The 16,584-nt window shown below is 43.2% G+C and overlaps 1 protein-coding gene and 1 long non-coding RNA gene across 3 annotated transcripts in view; one reads left to right on the forward strand and one right to left on the reverse strand.

Moving 5' to 3' along the window:
• Positions 1–3,516: 3,516 nt before the first annotated feature.
• On the forward strand, positions 3,517–8,506 carry LOC105535273. Its single transcript, XR_001005403.1, has 2 exons — positions 3,517–6,726; positions 7,011–8,506. It is a non-coding gene; the product is annotated as an uncharacterized LOC105535273 (long non-coding RNA).
• Positions 8,507–13,125: 4,619 nt separating this feature from the next.
• Positions 13,126–16,584, reverse strand: part of KCNK10 (potassium channel, two pore domain subfamily K, member 10) — a 150,702-nt gene continuing 147,243 nt past the window's right edge. Inside the window, exon 7 of one of the 2 annotated variants that reach the window (XM_011974285.1) lies at positions 13,126–14,509. In XM_011974285.1, the coding sequence (XP_011829675.1) occupies positions 13,889–14,509 (621 nt within the window). In that variant the 3' untranslated portion in view covers positions 13,126–13,888. The remainder of the gene's footprint in view (positions 14,510–16,584) is intronic. The other variant, XM_011974284.1, reaches the window with a different exon arrangement.

Consider the following 16,584-nt stretch of genomic DNA (forward strand, 5'->3'; position numbering starts at 1 on the left):
TAACTCATTCTATGAAATCAGCATCATCCTGATACCAGACTCTGGCAAGGACACAACAGAGAAAGAAAGCTACAGGCCAATATCTTTGGTAAATATAGACGTAAAGTTCCACAACAAAATACCAGCAAGCTGAATCCAATAGCACATCAAAAGATAATTCTAGGGATACAACGATGGTTCAATATATGCAAATAAATAAACGTGATTCACCACATAAACAGAATTAAAAACAAAAACCATATGATCATCTCAATAGATACAGAAAAGGCCTTTGATAAAATCTAGTATCCTTTCATGAAAACAAAAATCCTCAACAAAATAGACATCAAAGGAATATACCTCAAAATAGTAAGAGCCCATATATGACAAACCCCCAGCCAACATTAAGAATAAAAAAAAAGTTGAAATTATTTTCCCTAAGAACTGGAACCATATAAGGATGTCCACTCCCACCCTGCCTATTCAAAATAGTATTGGAAGTCCTAGCCAGAGAAATCAGGCAAGAGAAAGAAATAAAAAGCATCCAACTTGGAAAAAAGGGAGTCAAATTATCTATTTGCTGATGACATGATTTTATACCTAGAAAACCCTAAAGATTCCTTCAAGACTCTTAGATTTGATAAACAATTTCAGTAAAGTCTTAGGATACAAAATTAACATCTGAAAATCAGTTGCATTTCTGGACACCAAAAACACTCAAGCTGAAAACCAAATCAAGAACTCAATCCCATTTATAATAGCCATGAAAACATATAAAATACCTAGAAATACATTTAACCAAGGATGTGGAAGGTCTCTACAAGGAGAACTATAAAACTGATGAAAGAAATTGTAGATGACACAGACGAATGGAAAAACATCCAAAACATCCCATGTGCATGGATTGGAATAATCAATAGCGTTAAAGTGACTATCATGCTGCCCAAAGCAATCTACAGATTCAGCATAATTTCTATCAAATTAACAATGTCATTTTTCACAGAATTAGAAAAAACAATCCTAAAGTTCATATGAACAAAAAAGAGCCCAAATAGCCAAAGTAATCCTAAGCAAAAGAAACAGAGCTGAAGCCATCACATTACCTCACTTCAAACTATACTACAAGGCTATAGCAATCAAAACAGCACAGTACTGGTACAAAAATAGTCATATAGATCAAATGGAACAGAATAGAGAACCCAGAAATAAAGCCACATACCTACAACCAACTTTATCTTTGGCAAAGTCAACAAAAACAGGTAATAGAGAAAGGACACAAATGGTACTGGGAAAACTAAATAGCTATGTGCAGAAGAATGAGACTGGACCCCACATCTCTCATTATATACAAAAAGTAACAATATGGACTAAAGATTTAAATGTAAGACCTAAAACTATAAAAATCCTAGAAGAAAACCTAGGAAAAACTCTTCTGGACATTGTCCTGGAGAAAGAATTTATGACTAAGACCTCAAAAACAAATGCAACAAAGACAAAAGTAGACAAATGGAACTTAATTAACTAAAGAATTTCTGCACAGCAAAAGAAACAGTCAACAAAGTAAGCAGACAGTCTTACGTTAAAAAGGGAGACCATATTTGCAAAGTATGCATCCAACAAAAGACTAATATCTAGAATCTATAATGAACTCAAATGAACAAGAAAAAAAAACCCATTAAAAAAGTGACATAGTAGACACTTCCCATGAGAAGATATACAAGTGGCCAACACATATATTAAAAAATGTTCAACATCACTAAGCATCAGAGAAATGCAAATTAAAAGCACAGTGAGATATCATTTCACAACCACTCAGAACGGCTACTATCAAAAAGTCATAAAATAAAAGATGTTGGCAAGGAAGCGGAGAAAGGGAGCACTTACTGTTGGTGTGAATGTAAATTAGTTCAACTCCTATGGAAAACAGTATGGAGATATCTCAAAGAATGAAAAATAAAACAACCATTTGACCCAGGAATCTCACCACTGGGTGTCTACACAAAAAAAAAAAATCATTATATCAAAAAGATACCTGCACTCATATGTTTATCACAGCACTATGCACAATAGAAAGATATGGAATCAACCTACGTGTCTATCAACAGATAATTTAAAGAAAATGCGGTATATATTCTCTGAGAAATACTATGCAGCCATAAAAAAGAACAAAATCATGTCCTTTGCAACCGCATGGATGGAGATGGAGGCCATTATCTTAAGTGAACTAACTCAGAAACAGAAAATCAAATACCACATGTTCTCACTGATAAGTGGGAGCTAAACAATAGGTACACATGAACACAGAGATGGAAATAATAGACACTGGGGACTCCAAAATGGGGGAAGGAGGGAGGGGGATGAGGGCTAAAAAGTTACCTAGTGGGTACAGCGTTCATTACCTGGATGGAGGGTTCACTGCATATCCATGTAACAAACCTTCACATGTACCCCCGAACCTAAATGAAACAACAAATAAACTAGGGAGATACACGAGCAGAGGACCTGCTTTGTAGCTTTCATAAAGTCACTGATATTTCTATCTGTTTGTCGCCCTATTCCATAACTGCAAAAAGACATTGTCTGTCTCACTTTCAACAGATGGGAGCTTCTTGGGCAGAGGTACAAAATCTGACATATTGCTGGGGCTTGGCATATAATTTAGTGCCAGCTGACCCCCTCTGCCCTCGCACTAGTTTGAGATGCACTGAATTGAAGCCAAGCGTTTTCAGTGTCTGGCCTTGAGTCTTCTTCAAAGGTCCTCTGGTCGAGCTGGCTTCACACATGCCTCAGATGCCATAGATGAGTTATTTTGTCTAGAGCACTCAGTTGACCCTTTGGAAAGGCTGGTCTCATAGGGTCCCTCCTCTGTCCCAGCCCTTCCACGTGTGGGCAGAAAATTGGTCCTGTATCCCAGCTCCCACAGGGCTGAGCTATTGAAGCTGCCCAAGAGTGGACATTCAATATATGTCTAGCTTCCCAGAGGGCAGCCAGGCCCTGAGGGGTCTGGAGCCAGGATCTGGAAGCTGGTTTGGCTGTGGGACCAGTTGAATCCCTCTCTCCACAGCAGTCCCACTGTTCTGCCCCCATTCCCTTTCCTTTTTCCTAAAACGGGAGGCAGATTCAGCTCAGCATTTGAGAGTCTCTTGTCTCTGGCTCTCCCACACCCACCCACCAAGGCAGAAAGAGGCTGGAAAGCAGGAGCTCAGTTGCAGGTGCTTCTGGCCTCTAGCTACAGGAAACTGCCCCCCCCCCAACAACTCTTTCTCAAAAAGAGACTGCCCATTTCATGGCACAATGCTTAATTACAAAGTGTTTCTATGATGTGAATCTTTACACAAATCAGGGAGAAAAATGATCTTCTGTTTCCACCCAAGAAACAACATGATTCAGGTTCAAACCAAGAAGAAGAACCATTTTGGTCAGAAGGAGAAAAAAAAGGTTTAGATCTCCAAGAAGTGGTGAAGCACTTTATTTTCTGTAAATCATCATGACATCAGTTTCAAGACCCACCCAACTGGGAGCATGGGGAATTTTTTCTTAGAAGGTTTGGACTGGCATCTTGGGACCCTGCCCCTACCCACACTGCCACTCGCCCTCTGGCAGGGCTGCCCTGGGTCTTCTATGCTCAAGCCCACTGTGCTGTCCTTTCCTTTCAGGGGGCTACACACAGGCCCCCGGTGTGGGACTCCAGACTTCTCTCTGCCCTGTCCCCAACCTGAAAGGGAAATCTCTCTTTTCCATCACTGCATTCCAAATCACTCTGCTCCCTGTCAAATGAAATCTTGTGAGACTGACTTTTGAAACAATCAGGAATACTCCTACCATTGTGCTTCTCCCTAGAGGAAATGAAGCCAAAATCTGGGATCTGCTTGACGCAAGATAAGAAGAAAGGGGGAAGTAAAGGGAGAGGGGAGAAAAGTTAATATACTGTGTATTATTCAATCACACTTGCTTTCAGAAAGAGTTACAATTCCTGTTGAAGTTGGTGACCAGTAGCACCAATTTTCTGTTTATGTTTTAAGTTTGGCTTAGAGTTCATAATTTGTTTTAGTCATTTTAAAGCATTCCCCCCTTCACGGAAAATTACTTATAACAAAGTAATCTCAAATGAGGATATATTTGACGTATTCTCTGGACAAACAAATCAATCTTAAATATTGATCAGAATATTTAAAGCAGAATTATGCTTTGGAGCCTTTCAGATTTCTCTGCTACCTAACAAGTCCTATACTGTCTTTAAGATGCCCTGTCTTACAGGAAGCCTGCCTTGACTGACACAATGCAAACTGATCCTCACACTCTCTTAATTCCTATCACTTTTGTGGTAATTTCTTGTACTTTTGAACCCAATCATATACAGTCTTACTGCCAGCTTTTTACCTCCCTAGAGCACATCGCTCAGAGCTACCTAACTCTGTAGGTAGGATAAGCGCAAAACTTTGAGGGCAGTGATCGTGACCTAGTTGTTCCATCATTTTCCCAAGGTCTCATACATAATAGGGATCCATAAATATTTATTCAATGAATGAATGGATTATACAATCTTAACCAGTTGCTATTGCCCTTAGCTATTTCTCCTATTTTCCTCAGCAGTAATTCAGTGGGAAAAAATTTAGGGGGTTCATATTCACTCATGGAAATAATGAAATGGCCTGTTACTTTTCTATGAAATCAAATAACTGAAGAACAAAATGTTCTTTAAGGCATTGATTAATGTTCTATATAAAATACTGAAACGTGCAGCCATAAATTATGCTGGCATTATGCATATTTCTATTTCTTACGTTTCCAACTAAGACTGTTGATGTTAGAATGTTAAAAAGTGTTCTTCATTTCAAAATAAATTTGTATATCATTGAGGTCCTGTGGTTACTTTTTGCTTCAAGCATTTGCAAAACAATTCCAAAGAGCCATCAATATAGATATTTTACAGACAGCAGCATCAATTATTTTATTGGAAAATATTCTAATATTACCACATTCCAAGTGAGGAAAAATCCTTACTTATCCTGGATGATTCCAAATAATGAATAATGACCTTTAAAATTCATTTAATAAACAGGTGTCTTCCTAATAACTTGTGTGACAATTTTTTTTTTTTTTAGTTTTAGATTCTTACGTCTTTTTAAATTTATTTCTAAGAACAAGTCATCCAAAATTTGAAATATTTCACACGAAGATCATGTATGGATGCTGACCTGTATGCCACTTCAGATCCATACAGCCAGGTGTGCACAGCATTTTAAAACTGGATAGTTTGGTTTGAAGAGTATTTGCACCACTCTGGCTTCTTTGGTTGATGCAAGTTCATAGAGGTGACCAGGTAAAAAGCTGCCATTGTGGTATTCTGTTTTCAGAAGTCTCCCAACATACTTCCCATTTGTCTGGACTGCTATCCTTTGTCCTGGACTCCTCTTACACACGGCATCCTCCGACCTCCCCTCTAGCTCACCCCAAATTTGGGCTCCCTTCTGCTCCCACTCTCTGCAGAGCCCCTTTGCTCAACACCACAGTTTTGGATTTGCTCTGTATTCAGTGACTATCTTCCAAGCTCCTGCCACATCCATGCACTGTGCCCATGAGATTACATGAAATCAAGAGAAAGAGAGCTCCCTCTAGGAACTCTCACTGTGGGGAAGATGACAAATGTCAAAAACTGGGTGACTGCTGTTACCAGGGGATCATTGGAAGGCCATCTAATCCAGTCCTGGAGTGGCAAAAAGGCTTCTAGAAAGTTGATCCCTTTGTGGAATAATGGCCAAGAAATAGTGCATGTGAGACCCCTCTCGGGACTCTCAGAACTAATTGGGGAGAAACTGTAGGTGCTGGAGCCCCACAAAGCTGCTAGGGCAGGGCCAGATAAATATTGTTTTATGGTCATTGTAATGATCCACTCCTGTGAGGATAAGCAAGAAGCCCTTTCAAATACAATTATTTTATATCTGGGTACTTTTGAGTTCTCTAAGAAATACAGGTCCATTTACTATTATTTTGGAAATTCTTTTGATGGTCAGTGAAGTATCAGATTACCTTGCTGCTGTTACTCTAAGTGACTAATGCTACTTAATTCTAAATACTGTACCCTCATGAGAAAATGAGAGTGAAAAGGTAAATAATACCTTACTACTACTCTGAAAATAATTCTGACTTCATGGACCCTCTGAAAGAATCTCAGAGTCCTACTTGGATCACTAGGCCATATTTTGAGAATGCTAACAGGGAGTATAACCTTAAAATAGATTTTTAAGAATGTGCCTGGATTCGTAGAGGAGGAATTATTTGATTGATGAATGATGCCTGCCTTGGGCACAGGAGCAAAGCATAATATCATATTTGTGAAGTATACAGACACTCAAACTCCATCTACAGTAATAAGATTGGTTTTTAAATAAGCATTCCATTATCTATACATAGAAATGAAAGCTGTCCTTCATAGTAGTCATGCTTAGAATCTAGTTATTTCAACAACTATCACTGTGATTAAACTATTGGAGTTCACTGTAAATCTGAAATGCAAATCAAACTCCTTACTTTACAGGCAAACTTGGTTTTGACCAAAATGATACTTAGGAGTTGGATAAGTTACTTATACTGCCAGTCTTGGCTCCAAATGACTTCTACTTCCGGAACAAATTTAATCAGCCTTGAAGGATGCAAATGTGTGATTAATAAGGTCATAAGATTATCCCATCGGCCGGGTGCGGTGGCTCAAGCCTGTAATCCCAGCACTTTGGGAGGCCGAGATGGGCGGATCACGAGGTCAGGAGATCGAGACCATCCTGGCTAACACGGTGAAACCCCGTCTCTACTAAAAAATACAAAAAACTAGCCGGGCGAGGTGGCAGGCGCCTGTAATCCCAGCTACTCGGGAGGCTGAGGCAGGAGAATGAATGGCGTAAACCCGGGAGGCGGAGCTTGCAGTGAGCTGAGATCCGGCCCCTGCACTCCAGCCTGGGCGACAGAGCGAGACTCCATCTCAAAAAAAAAAAAAAAAAAAGATTATCCCACCAAGGCTGGGCGCAGTGGTTCAGATCACTTGAGGTCAGGAATTCAAGACCAGATTCAAGACCAGCCTGACCAACATGGTGAAACCCTGTCTCTACTAAAAACACAAAAAAAGTTAGCCAGGCATGATGGCACATGCCTGTACTCCCAGCTATTCAGGAGGCTGAGGCGGGAGAGTCCCTTGAACCTGGGAGGTGGAGGTTGTAGTAAGCCAAGATCGCGCCATTGCACTACAGCCTGGGCAACAAGAGTGAAACTCCGTCTCAGAAAAAGAAAAAGATTATCCCACCAATAATTTGAGTTTCTATAATGTATTGGGTACCCTGTAGAGTGCTGAGGATGGAAATGAAAGGCACAATCTCTGCCCTGAGGCTCTTCTAATATGCATGGAACAGACAAGGAAACTAGCAGTTAAAACCAGCATAAGCAGCACTATCCCTGAGGGGAGCTCAAGCTGTGTTGAAAGCAGCCAACTCCAAGAGGGTGGAGAGAAGTAAGGAAAGACTTCCTGGAGATATCTCATCAGCTGAGTTCTAAGGACTTGAATGAGTCAGGTAGTATGAAATAGGGGAAGTGGTGCATCAGTGAGGAGGACTTCCAGAGGGATAGCAGGTGCAAAGACATGAAGACAGAAGAACTGTAGACCACTTACACTTGCTCTGACCCACAGTTGGGAATGCACCTTTGAAACCATGGCATGCCTCCCTCACAAAAAGAGGAGGAGAGATGGTGAGGACAAGTCAGAAAGAATCGCATCACATTTACTGGAAAAGTCATTAAAGCATATGTCCCCTGCAGCCACATGGCCTATTGAGATACTCAGGTTTGGAACTCATTAACTTGGGTTGGAGTTTCCTATTCTCTTTGAGCCTCGAAGTTTTCATCTGTAAAATGAAGACAGTCAACTTATGGTTGCATTTGCAAGGGTAAATGGGGTGTTTGTAAACTGGTAGATAACGGGTGCTCAAAAATGGTCATCATCTTATCTCTACTCAATATTAATAAGGCCATGGCTGGCAGACGCATAGCAAGGGCAAAACCAAACACAGCATGAAATGTCAGCATCCAAGGGGTTGTTCATTTTATACTGGAAGACCTGTCACGATGTCTAAACTTAGTGTTTCACCAAGAAAATGTGACAATCAAGCAATGTACAGTCAAGATCAGGTTAAAATAGGGAAATGAAAGTAAATGTGCACTGACAATCCTAGCTTTTTAAAGGTTTCTCTTCATGGATTGTTTTGTGCTCCTCCTCCTGCAAGACGGTGAGTCTCCACAGGCCCACGAATGTCATAAATGAGTGCAAGCTTGGGAAAGCACCTATCCTGTGCCCAGGACAAAATATCTGTGGTCCAGAGCAGAGCTCCCAACCCAGCCACTGTGAATCACGCTTAGCCCCACAAAAGAAAGGAAAACAGGAGAGACATCGGATTGGATCTTCCAGAAGGTCTTTGTTGCAATTTTTCTCCATCATTGAAAAAAAAATTACATCATCAAACAAAGACAATAGCAGCACAGCTTATTGAAATGTCACAAGCAAATTTGTTTTGTACTTTCCCTAAGAACATTACGAAATCCCCCTCCCCCGGCATTATTTTCTGTAAAATGCCTTTTTTTTTTTTTTTTAAAGCACCATGAAATCCTACAGAGAGAAAAATAAGTAAAACACCTCCACACATGGATTTATCATCGTCACTGGGTCCCCTGCCTGTGACTCTGGGATGGGAAGGAGGCCAGAGGCTGGCATGTGAGGTGGTTTGCATATCGCTTCTAGGCACCACTGCACCTTCTCCCTTCAAGCTCAGAGCCCCGACAGCAAAGGAGAGGTTCCGCAGTTACTTTCTGCAGCATCGGTCTGCTGAATCAATGGAGCAGGAGTCCTCTCAAAATAATTTCTTTTAATGCACAGGGAACTGTTTCAGATTTTTCACCTAAGAATCAGGAACACAAAGTAGATACCAAATCTCAGGCACCTGTGAAAATGATCACCACTTTCAGTAAAATCAAGAGACACCTCTCGTTTCTCCTCAATGTCACTGCACTGATGTCGAGTGACTTATGACAGGCATGAGAGAACTGAGGTTTACATAGAGTATGGGTGGGTTGGTGAAGTCCAATGAAGGTATGGTGCAGGAACAGAAGTCAGGGCTTTGCTTACAGCCATGTAATTAGCATGCTGTTCCAAAGATTCCCTATGCAGAATTAACAGCATCCACAGTGCTACACTACAGTGATCTTTGTTTCAGAGAATTACTCTTTTTCTTTTATAAGGCCATTACTAGCCAGCTCTTACTGCTCACTCAGCCACTGTCTTTGCACACAATTGCATCATAACAGTGAGAAAGAATAACCCCATATTAGCAAAATGCAACAAGCAGAGATATGGAATGCAACACGGGCTGGTTTTTCCTTTCTCGTTTTACAGGGGCTCTGAATGTTTGTTTTCCTACGCCTTTCCCATGGTTCCGAAACCTTGGTACACACTGGATGCTTCACATTCTCACCAAATCCAGTGGGTAAAAACCAGCCCCACCCAAACTCCGGTCACCTTCTCACTAGTCCTCAGAACCCAGCATGCAAATAGACAGGCAGCACTGACGAAGCTAGGAAATGATATCATCTCAGAGGGAGGCAAGGGGGCGGGTTCTTAATTTTTAGCTCAACTAAGACTTCAAACATGGAATGGTCCTTATAGAACCCAAAGCAGCCATTTCCTCAGGGGTGTGTGTGTGTGTGTGTGTGTGTATGTGTGTGTGTGTGAGAGAGAGAGAGAGATGTCTGTCTGATCATAGTACTTGAATTCATGATACATGAAGTACTACAATTGACTGCAAATAGCAACAGCTTAAAATTCTTTAACTAGTCTTAACACCATGCAAAAAATGCCCGCACAGCATGAGCCCTCCCGGTAACAGTACACTAAAGAGCTATAAGGGAGGACAGAGAGAGCCTACACAGGGCATGATCCGAATTTGGACACCAGTCTCCCACGTACATCTGGTCTCCATCAATCCCCCAAAGACAAATCCCAAAGGGCAGGAGACTAAGCTCTCACCTTAACCTAAAATGGGCAAGACAATTAATTAGTCATTATTCACAAATCCAACTTATAACTTAATAAATTTAGTGAACTCATGGACTAGGGAGTCTTTCATTAGAGAACTGCATAACTACAATGGACCTTGACAAGTATCTGTGCTCAACTCCCTTGATGTGCAGACAAGGTAATAGAGATCTAGGCAGGGAACTGATGTGCCCACAATCACAGGCTATGACTAGTGGAACACAAATAGTCCCAGTTACCTTAGTAACAGGCCAGAGATGGCCCAACACCACCCCAACCCCCACATACGCACGCGCATGCGCACGCACACACATACACACACGCACACACTCTATACAGCCCTGCCCCAAAGTGATAAATTCCTGGAATCACTATTGGGTTAGGACTGGGTATGGAGCTGTACTCTTTCCAGGAAAAAATGCCCATTGGCTCTCTCACCAGTAAACCTCCAGATTTGTCATGCAAGAGAAATTCAGTGCCCGATTGCCAGTGAAGCCAGTGAAGCCAGTGAAGCAAAAGACACCCCCCACCGAAGATGGTGGACGTGTGCTCTTTCCGTGTGCGAAATTGACACATTTCTCCTAGGTTTATGGTGGAGTGGGAGTGCAGATTGGAAACGGAGGGCTGTGCTGATGCATGTATAGAATGTGTAGCAGCTTTGACTTATCACGTGTATTCTACATGCCATTTGGCCCCATCTACGAAAGGTAACATTCAAGTAACTTCACACCAACCGACCTCCTCCAAAAGTCTTAGTTTATATGAAGAGGAATCCAACCTCTTTTTCTCTCTCAGCTTCTTTGTGAGAGTATTTTATAGGTTTCTAAACACTTTGCACACATATTTAATCCATCAGTCACCATAGAGGGTCTTCTTTGATTTTGTTCATCAGATTCGTGGCCAAATGTACCCAGGGAATGGGTTATGTAGAAAATTTCCCCACTCCCAGCCCAAGGTTATGTTTGATCCCTCTGTATGACTGATTTGACTCGTTTGGGGAAGCATCTATGCACACACCAACACATGTACCTGTTCCATTTGGTAGAGTATGCAGCTTAGTGCTTTGAACTATTTTATTCCTGCTGCATGCAGAGTTCCTACAAAGTTAGCAAGTAAAGTGCAAAAGAGTGCTTTCAAAGGGCATTTTTTAAAAGGGTGCCACATACAGAATTTCCAAAACCAAAACCAAATAAATGTACAGTAGGTGTCTGCAGGGGCAACCCTTTGAGCCATGTTTACACAGAGACCTTGTGCCCTCTTGGTGGTGGAGACTCCTCCATATCTGCTCCCCACATCTGTAAGCTGTGTCCATGAAGCTAGAAAGACACACATACACACAAACACACACATTCACAAGGATGCATGATACAGACACTATAGTGAAGTTGAAAGCAGACTTTGGTCAGACTTTGAATACCAGCTCTACCACTTTCTTGCTATGTGCCATTGGGTAAATTACATAGCTTCCCTGAGCCTCTGTGTCCTTGTGTATATAATGGGTTTGCAAATACTTCCCACATAGTGTCGTGAGGTTTCATTGAGCTGACGTTCATAAAGTGCCTGTCCCACAGAAAGCACTGAATAAGTGAGAGGGAAGCCTTTGCCAGATTTGGCCGTAGGGCCTGGAATTTTAACACACTACTACAAAGAAGGTACCAGATAACACAGAGTGGAAACCCAAATAGGTGAGATCCATGGAAAGTTTAATTAGGAAACTTCGACTTGTTAGAGTAACAGGAAGTCCCAGTTATCTACCTATTCCTTAAAACACATTTTGTCAGGCTGGAATGGTTCCCATAGTAAAACTCAACATCCACACCTGCATAAACATCGCCTCCCAAGTGACTATTTATTACTGTGTCGACACAGCATGTCACCAGTGAGCGTCATCTCCAGTCCAATGGAGGAGTTGACTTAGACCTTCCTTGGACAGGAAGGGTCTCATCAAAGTTGATTCTTATCTGGCTCCTTCTCAAAAGCAATGCCAGAACCTCAACAGAGCCTAAAGGTCTGGGGACAGGGAGAGGAGACTGCCTGTGCTCCAGGCAGGGGAGAGCTGTACATTTTTGAGAAATGGGCAGGGACAGGTCTTCCATGGTACCAGCAGTCGAGGATGTCGTGGGTACAACATTCCCTGGAGGTCAGAAAGCACGAGACAGTTTCTGGAAGTCTCTGTTAGTGCTGTGATCTTTTGGTAAATCCACACTGCGGGTTAGTTATGTAAAATCCCGTGAACTCTCTAAAAGGTAGCAGTGAGCCTAGAACACCCATAACCAGCAACTGCCTGGTGTTGCCAGGTCCAGATGCTTTTGTGTGTGGCCCAAAGAGCTAGCTGTGAACCAGCCACTTATGATAAAGACTGAGGCATACACAGGAGTATGTATTTTCCCCTTTCTGATACAAACCCATTTAAAATCATCATGCAACCGATGACCAGCCATTCACCGACTTTCCTCTACAGGACGTTCTAGCCTCATGGACCAATCATAATTACGATGCATCAGCTTATCATTTGCCTGCGAACAATCAGTCTAGAGGTGTTCCAGTTTTAGGGAATTACCGATGTGAGATATAGAAACAAGCAAGGAGAAGAAGTGACATTTTCAGAATAAAGGAATGCCCAAACATAAAAGTAAAATGAAATATTTTAAATATTTCTAAGTTATCATTGTTAAACGGAATTAATGGCACTTACGCTGCAAGCAATAAAAACATTTCAAGCTTACTGTACAAGGGGTACATTTTCTCTTTGTTTGGAGATAGCGAGATTGGATCTTATCACTATGTCTACCCTAAGACACCCAAGGGACAAAAAGCCCTGAGATGGAAAGATGCCATGGTCCTCAGTGTGTCTCAGAAATGCAGGATGTCTACTTTTATAAAAATGTAGTATCAGCTAGACAGAACAGCAAGCCACTGGCATCATGCAAGGCAATTGTTTTGGTATTTCTCCCCTTCTTATCAAAACAAGTTATAAGCAAAGTACGTGGACATTTCCAAATCAGTTTATTGTCACCATTGCACCCACTGAGGAAAATGCATGATTGGCTTTTAACCACACAGCAGCTGATGTCGCATTTCACCACTGCTCACCAGTTCATGTGGACTACCTACCCCTGTGAGAAAGACCAGACTCAGCAGGCTTCTGTCATTGGTTAAGGTGGTATCCACAGTGTGATGTGTTTGTGGTTATCTTTTTTTCTTTTGTCATGAGAAAAGCAATTGCACCTTTTAATACGTGTGCTCTGATCTGCTTCCAACAAATTCCAGGTGCTCTCAAGTCCCCACAGACATTCATTTGGAGCATAGAAAGACTAGGTATGATGCACTGAATGGTTTGTATCAAAATTCAAGCTCAGAGTACATGCCAAAATGTCAACTCCAACCCTTGTTACACATAACCAGTTCACCCCCAATCAGGTCCCCTTCTGCATGTGCACATATTACTAACAACTCCACTAAAAAGACACAACTGTTTCTTTCAGGAGGCTGGTCTAAAGTATAGCTGCCCTTGTCTACGTGTGTGCCCAGGTGGCACTGCCCAGGGGTACAGACTGCCACTGCAATGCCCTTAACATGTACGGCCAGAACCGGCTACGTGCACGGACACTCTTGGTGTGTCCTGTGGTTGCTATCGGAAATGAAGTTCTTGTTCTCTGATTCCTTTTGGCAGAGCAAGCTTTCAGTTGTTTATGGCACAGTGAAATATATTCTTCAATGCTATGTAATTTTGGACTAATAAGTCTGTTTAAGGCACGTGTCTCAGTGTGAATATTAAAAACACACACATACACACACACACACACACACAGCTCAGTCCAAGACCAATGTCCTTCACATTTAGTTTCTGTCTTCAAGTAATGAGTTGTTCTCCAGCTCCCGGTCTTTGGTGTCCGTGGGTATCATCCCGTTCTCCATCTCAGCGTGCTGCTGGATACAGTCTGTCAGCATGGCTGTGCTGGAGTTGTCCGAGTTACACATCTTTTCCGTCTCCTCCTCTTTCTTCTCCTCGTCCAGGGAGTAATTCCGGAAGGTCTTGTAGATTTTCTGAACGTCCTCGGGCAAGGTCTTTTTGAGGTCCTTGTTTTTCCTCTTGGTGAGTCTGGAGGTGGACCCGAACTTGTTGATGATGTTGTCCTCAGACGCGCCCTGCCCATGCTTGTTCAACTGCTCCGGTCCCTTCAGACGCAGGTTGTTGGGCCGGTTGTTGATGCTCTCCTGGGATGAGGCCTTGAAGCGACCAGTGTCCAGGGCGGCAAAGACAGAGCGCTTCTCGGGGGACAGCATGTCCAGCGAGTGGGCCCGCTGGTCCAGGCCCAGCCGCCGGCGCTCCATGCTGCGGATGGTGGCTGCCCGCTGCAGCTTATCGTGGATCTCCACGCTGAGCCTTCGCCGTGTCTCCCGGAACTCGGCCGTGACGTTGGCCTTCCACTCCGCCGCATGGGCCTTGATTTCACCCACCTGGCCAAGAGACAGAAGAGCAACAATATGCTGACAAATGCCATTTGCCTTGGGCCTCCCAGCTCCCAGCCCTCGGGTGTCCCCACGGGGAGGCCAGGAGGTGGCGGAGCACGTGCCCAGGGAGAGGTGCAAATGCTACCTTCAGACCTAGTACTTCTGCCACCCGGGCACCCATCCCTAATTGGCTAGTGAATAAGGTGGCTCAGGGAGACACACGTGGTGGGGAACCCCAAGAAGCCTGAGATTGGGAGATGGTGACTTAAAGAGAGGGGGACGGCATTCTGCAGGAGAGGTTAAAATGTGGAGTTGGACAGGCCTGGCTTCCAGCTCTCATATTTTATCAGTTGCATGGCCTCGTTCCCCCAACACACACTTGAGTGACCATAGCTAGCTCATCGGAGATGAGGAAATACACCTCAGTCCCGGGCACAGCGGATGTTGTGCAGGCCTTCTGCCCTCCCTGCCTTTCTGGTTTGCTATCCAGGTAGGGTGACCAACCTGTTCCAGTTTGCCTGGGGCTGTCCCAGTTTCAAAACAGAGTCCTGTGTCCTAGGAACTCCCTCAGTCCTGGGAAAACTGGGATGGTTGGCCACCCTATCTGGGCCATGCTATGGCCATGTGCTGTGGGGCTGTCCCTGGTTTAAGAAGATACTCCAGGGCACCTGGTAACCCACTTCCCCCAGTCAGGGTGCAGGAGGAGGACCTGTTCTGCCAAAGCCCATAGAACAGGCCTCCTTAGAGTGGAGTTTTGCCTGAGAATCAGCACCAAATTTCTTGGCTCTTAATGAACAGGGCAGACAGTACAAGTCCCATGCTTCCCTCTGCAGATGAGGAACTCAAATTTGTGCATTCAGGAAAGTCAATATTCATGTTGTTCCCTTCTCTTTTGTTACAGCTGATTTTCAGCAGGTCAGTTAGCTGTCTGGGGAATCAGTCTGGAAATTGCATTGCTTACTTTCCTGGCTTACTTATGTAAGGAAAGTGATATGGGAAATCTCTCCATTCAGCAACTTTCTCCTGGGGCCTTTTATACAGAATGAAACAAACAGAGGCTGGCCTTTTCTTTATTTCTTTGGTTTTTCTTATCTCCCTTCCTTTCTTCAGCTTTTTTCCTCCTTCCTTGGCCGTCCTCCTTTCTTTTCCTCTCTTCCTAAGAGAGCTACATTATATATTATATATATATATATATAATTTTTGAGAGCTACACGAATATATATATATATAATTTTTTTTTTTTTTTTTTTTTTTGAGACAGAGTCTCACTCTGTCTCCCAGGCTGGAGTGCAGTGGCACATCTCCACTCACTGCAAGCTCTGCCTCCCGGGTTCACGCCATTCTCCTGCCTCTGCCTCCCGCATAGCTGCGACTTCAGGCGCCCGCCACCGCGCCCAGCTAACTTTTTGTATTTTTAGTAGAGACGGGCTTTCACCGTGTTAGCCAGGATGGTCTCCATCTCCTGACCTCGTGATCCGCCCGCCTCGGCCTCCCAAAGTGCTGGGATTACAGGCTTGGGCCACCGCGCCCGGCCTCATTAAATGTTTATTTTTGAGAGTGCTGGTGATTCTGATGGGGCTTTTGTGTGAAGGAATTATCACCACCAACAACACCACCAGAAAACACCCGGCCGAATATTTATTTTTTGATCACAAAATCTGTCTTTCCTTCTTATGTTCCCTTCATGTAAAGTTACATGCACAGCCCTGTCCACAGGGATATATTTGTCTCTATGGATGCAACAACCAAGAGGGGATATAAGTGAAAAAGACCCGTTGGATTCACTTCCCCATGGGGGGCCACTCTTTAATGATTTCAGTTTCTTACTGAATCAGGAAAGATTCTTGGTGTTCAACTGCCTTTCCACACAGACCCTGAGGCTGGAAAGGCAGGCTGCTCACCCCCTCAGCCGTAGTCTACCTCTCCTGACTATTTATTTTCATTTTCATTGTCTCTCTTTTCTCTCTCTTTCTCACAGACACAGAAACACATACACACACACACACACACACAGCTCAGTCCAAGACCAATGTCCTTCACATTTAGTTTCTGTCTTCAAGTAATGAGTTGTTCTCCAGCTC

Source organism: Mandrillus leucophaeus, unplaced genomic scaffold, assembly GCF_000951045.1.
Source record: "Mandrillus leucophaeus isolate KB7577 unplaced genomic scaffold, Mleu.le_1.0 Scaffold144, whole genome shotgun sequence".
NCBI classification, from domain to species: Eukaryota; Metazoa; Chordata; class Mammalia; order Primates; family Cercopithecidae; genus Mandrillus; species Mandrillus leucophaeus.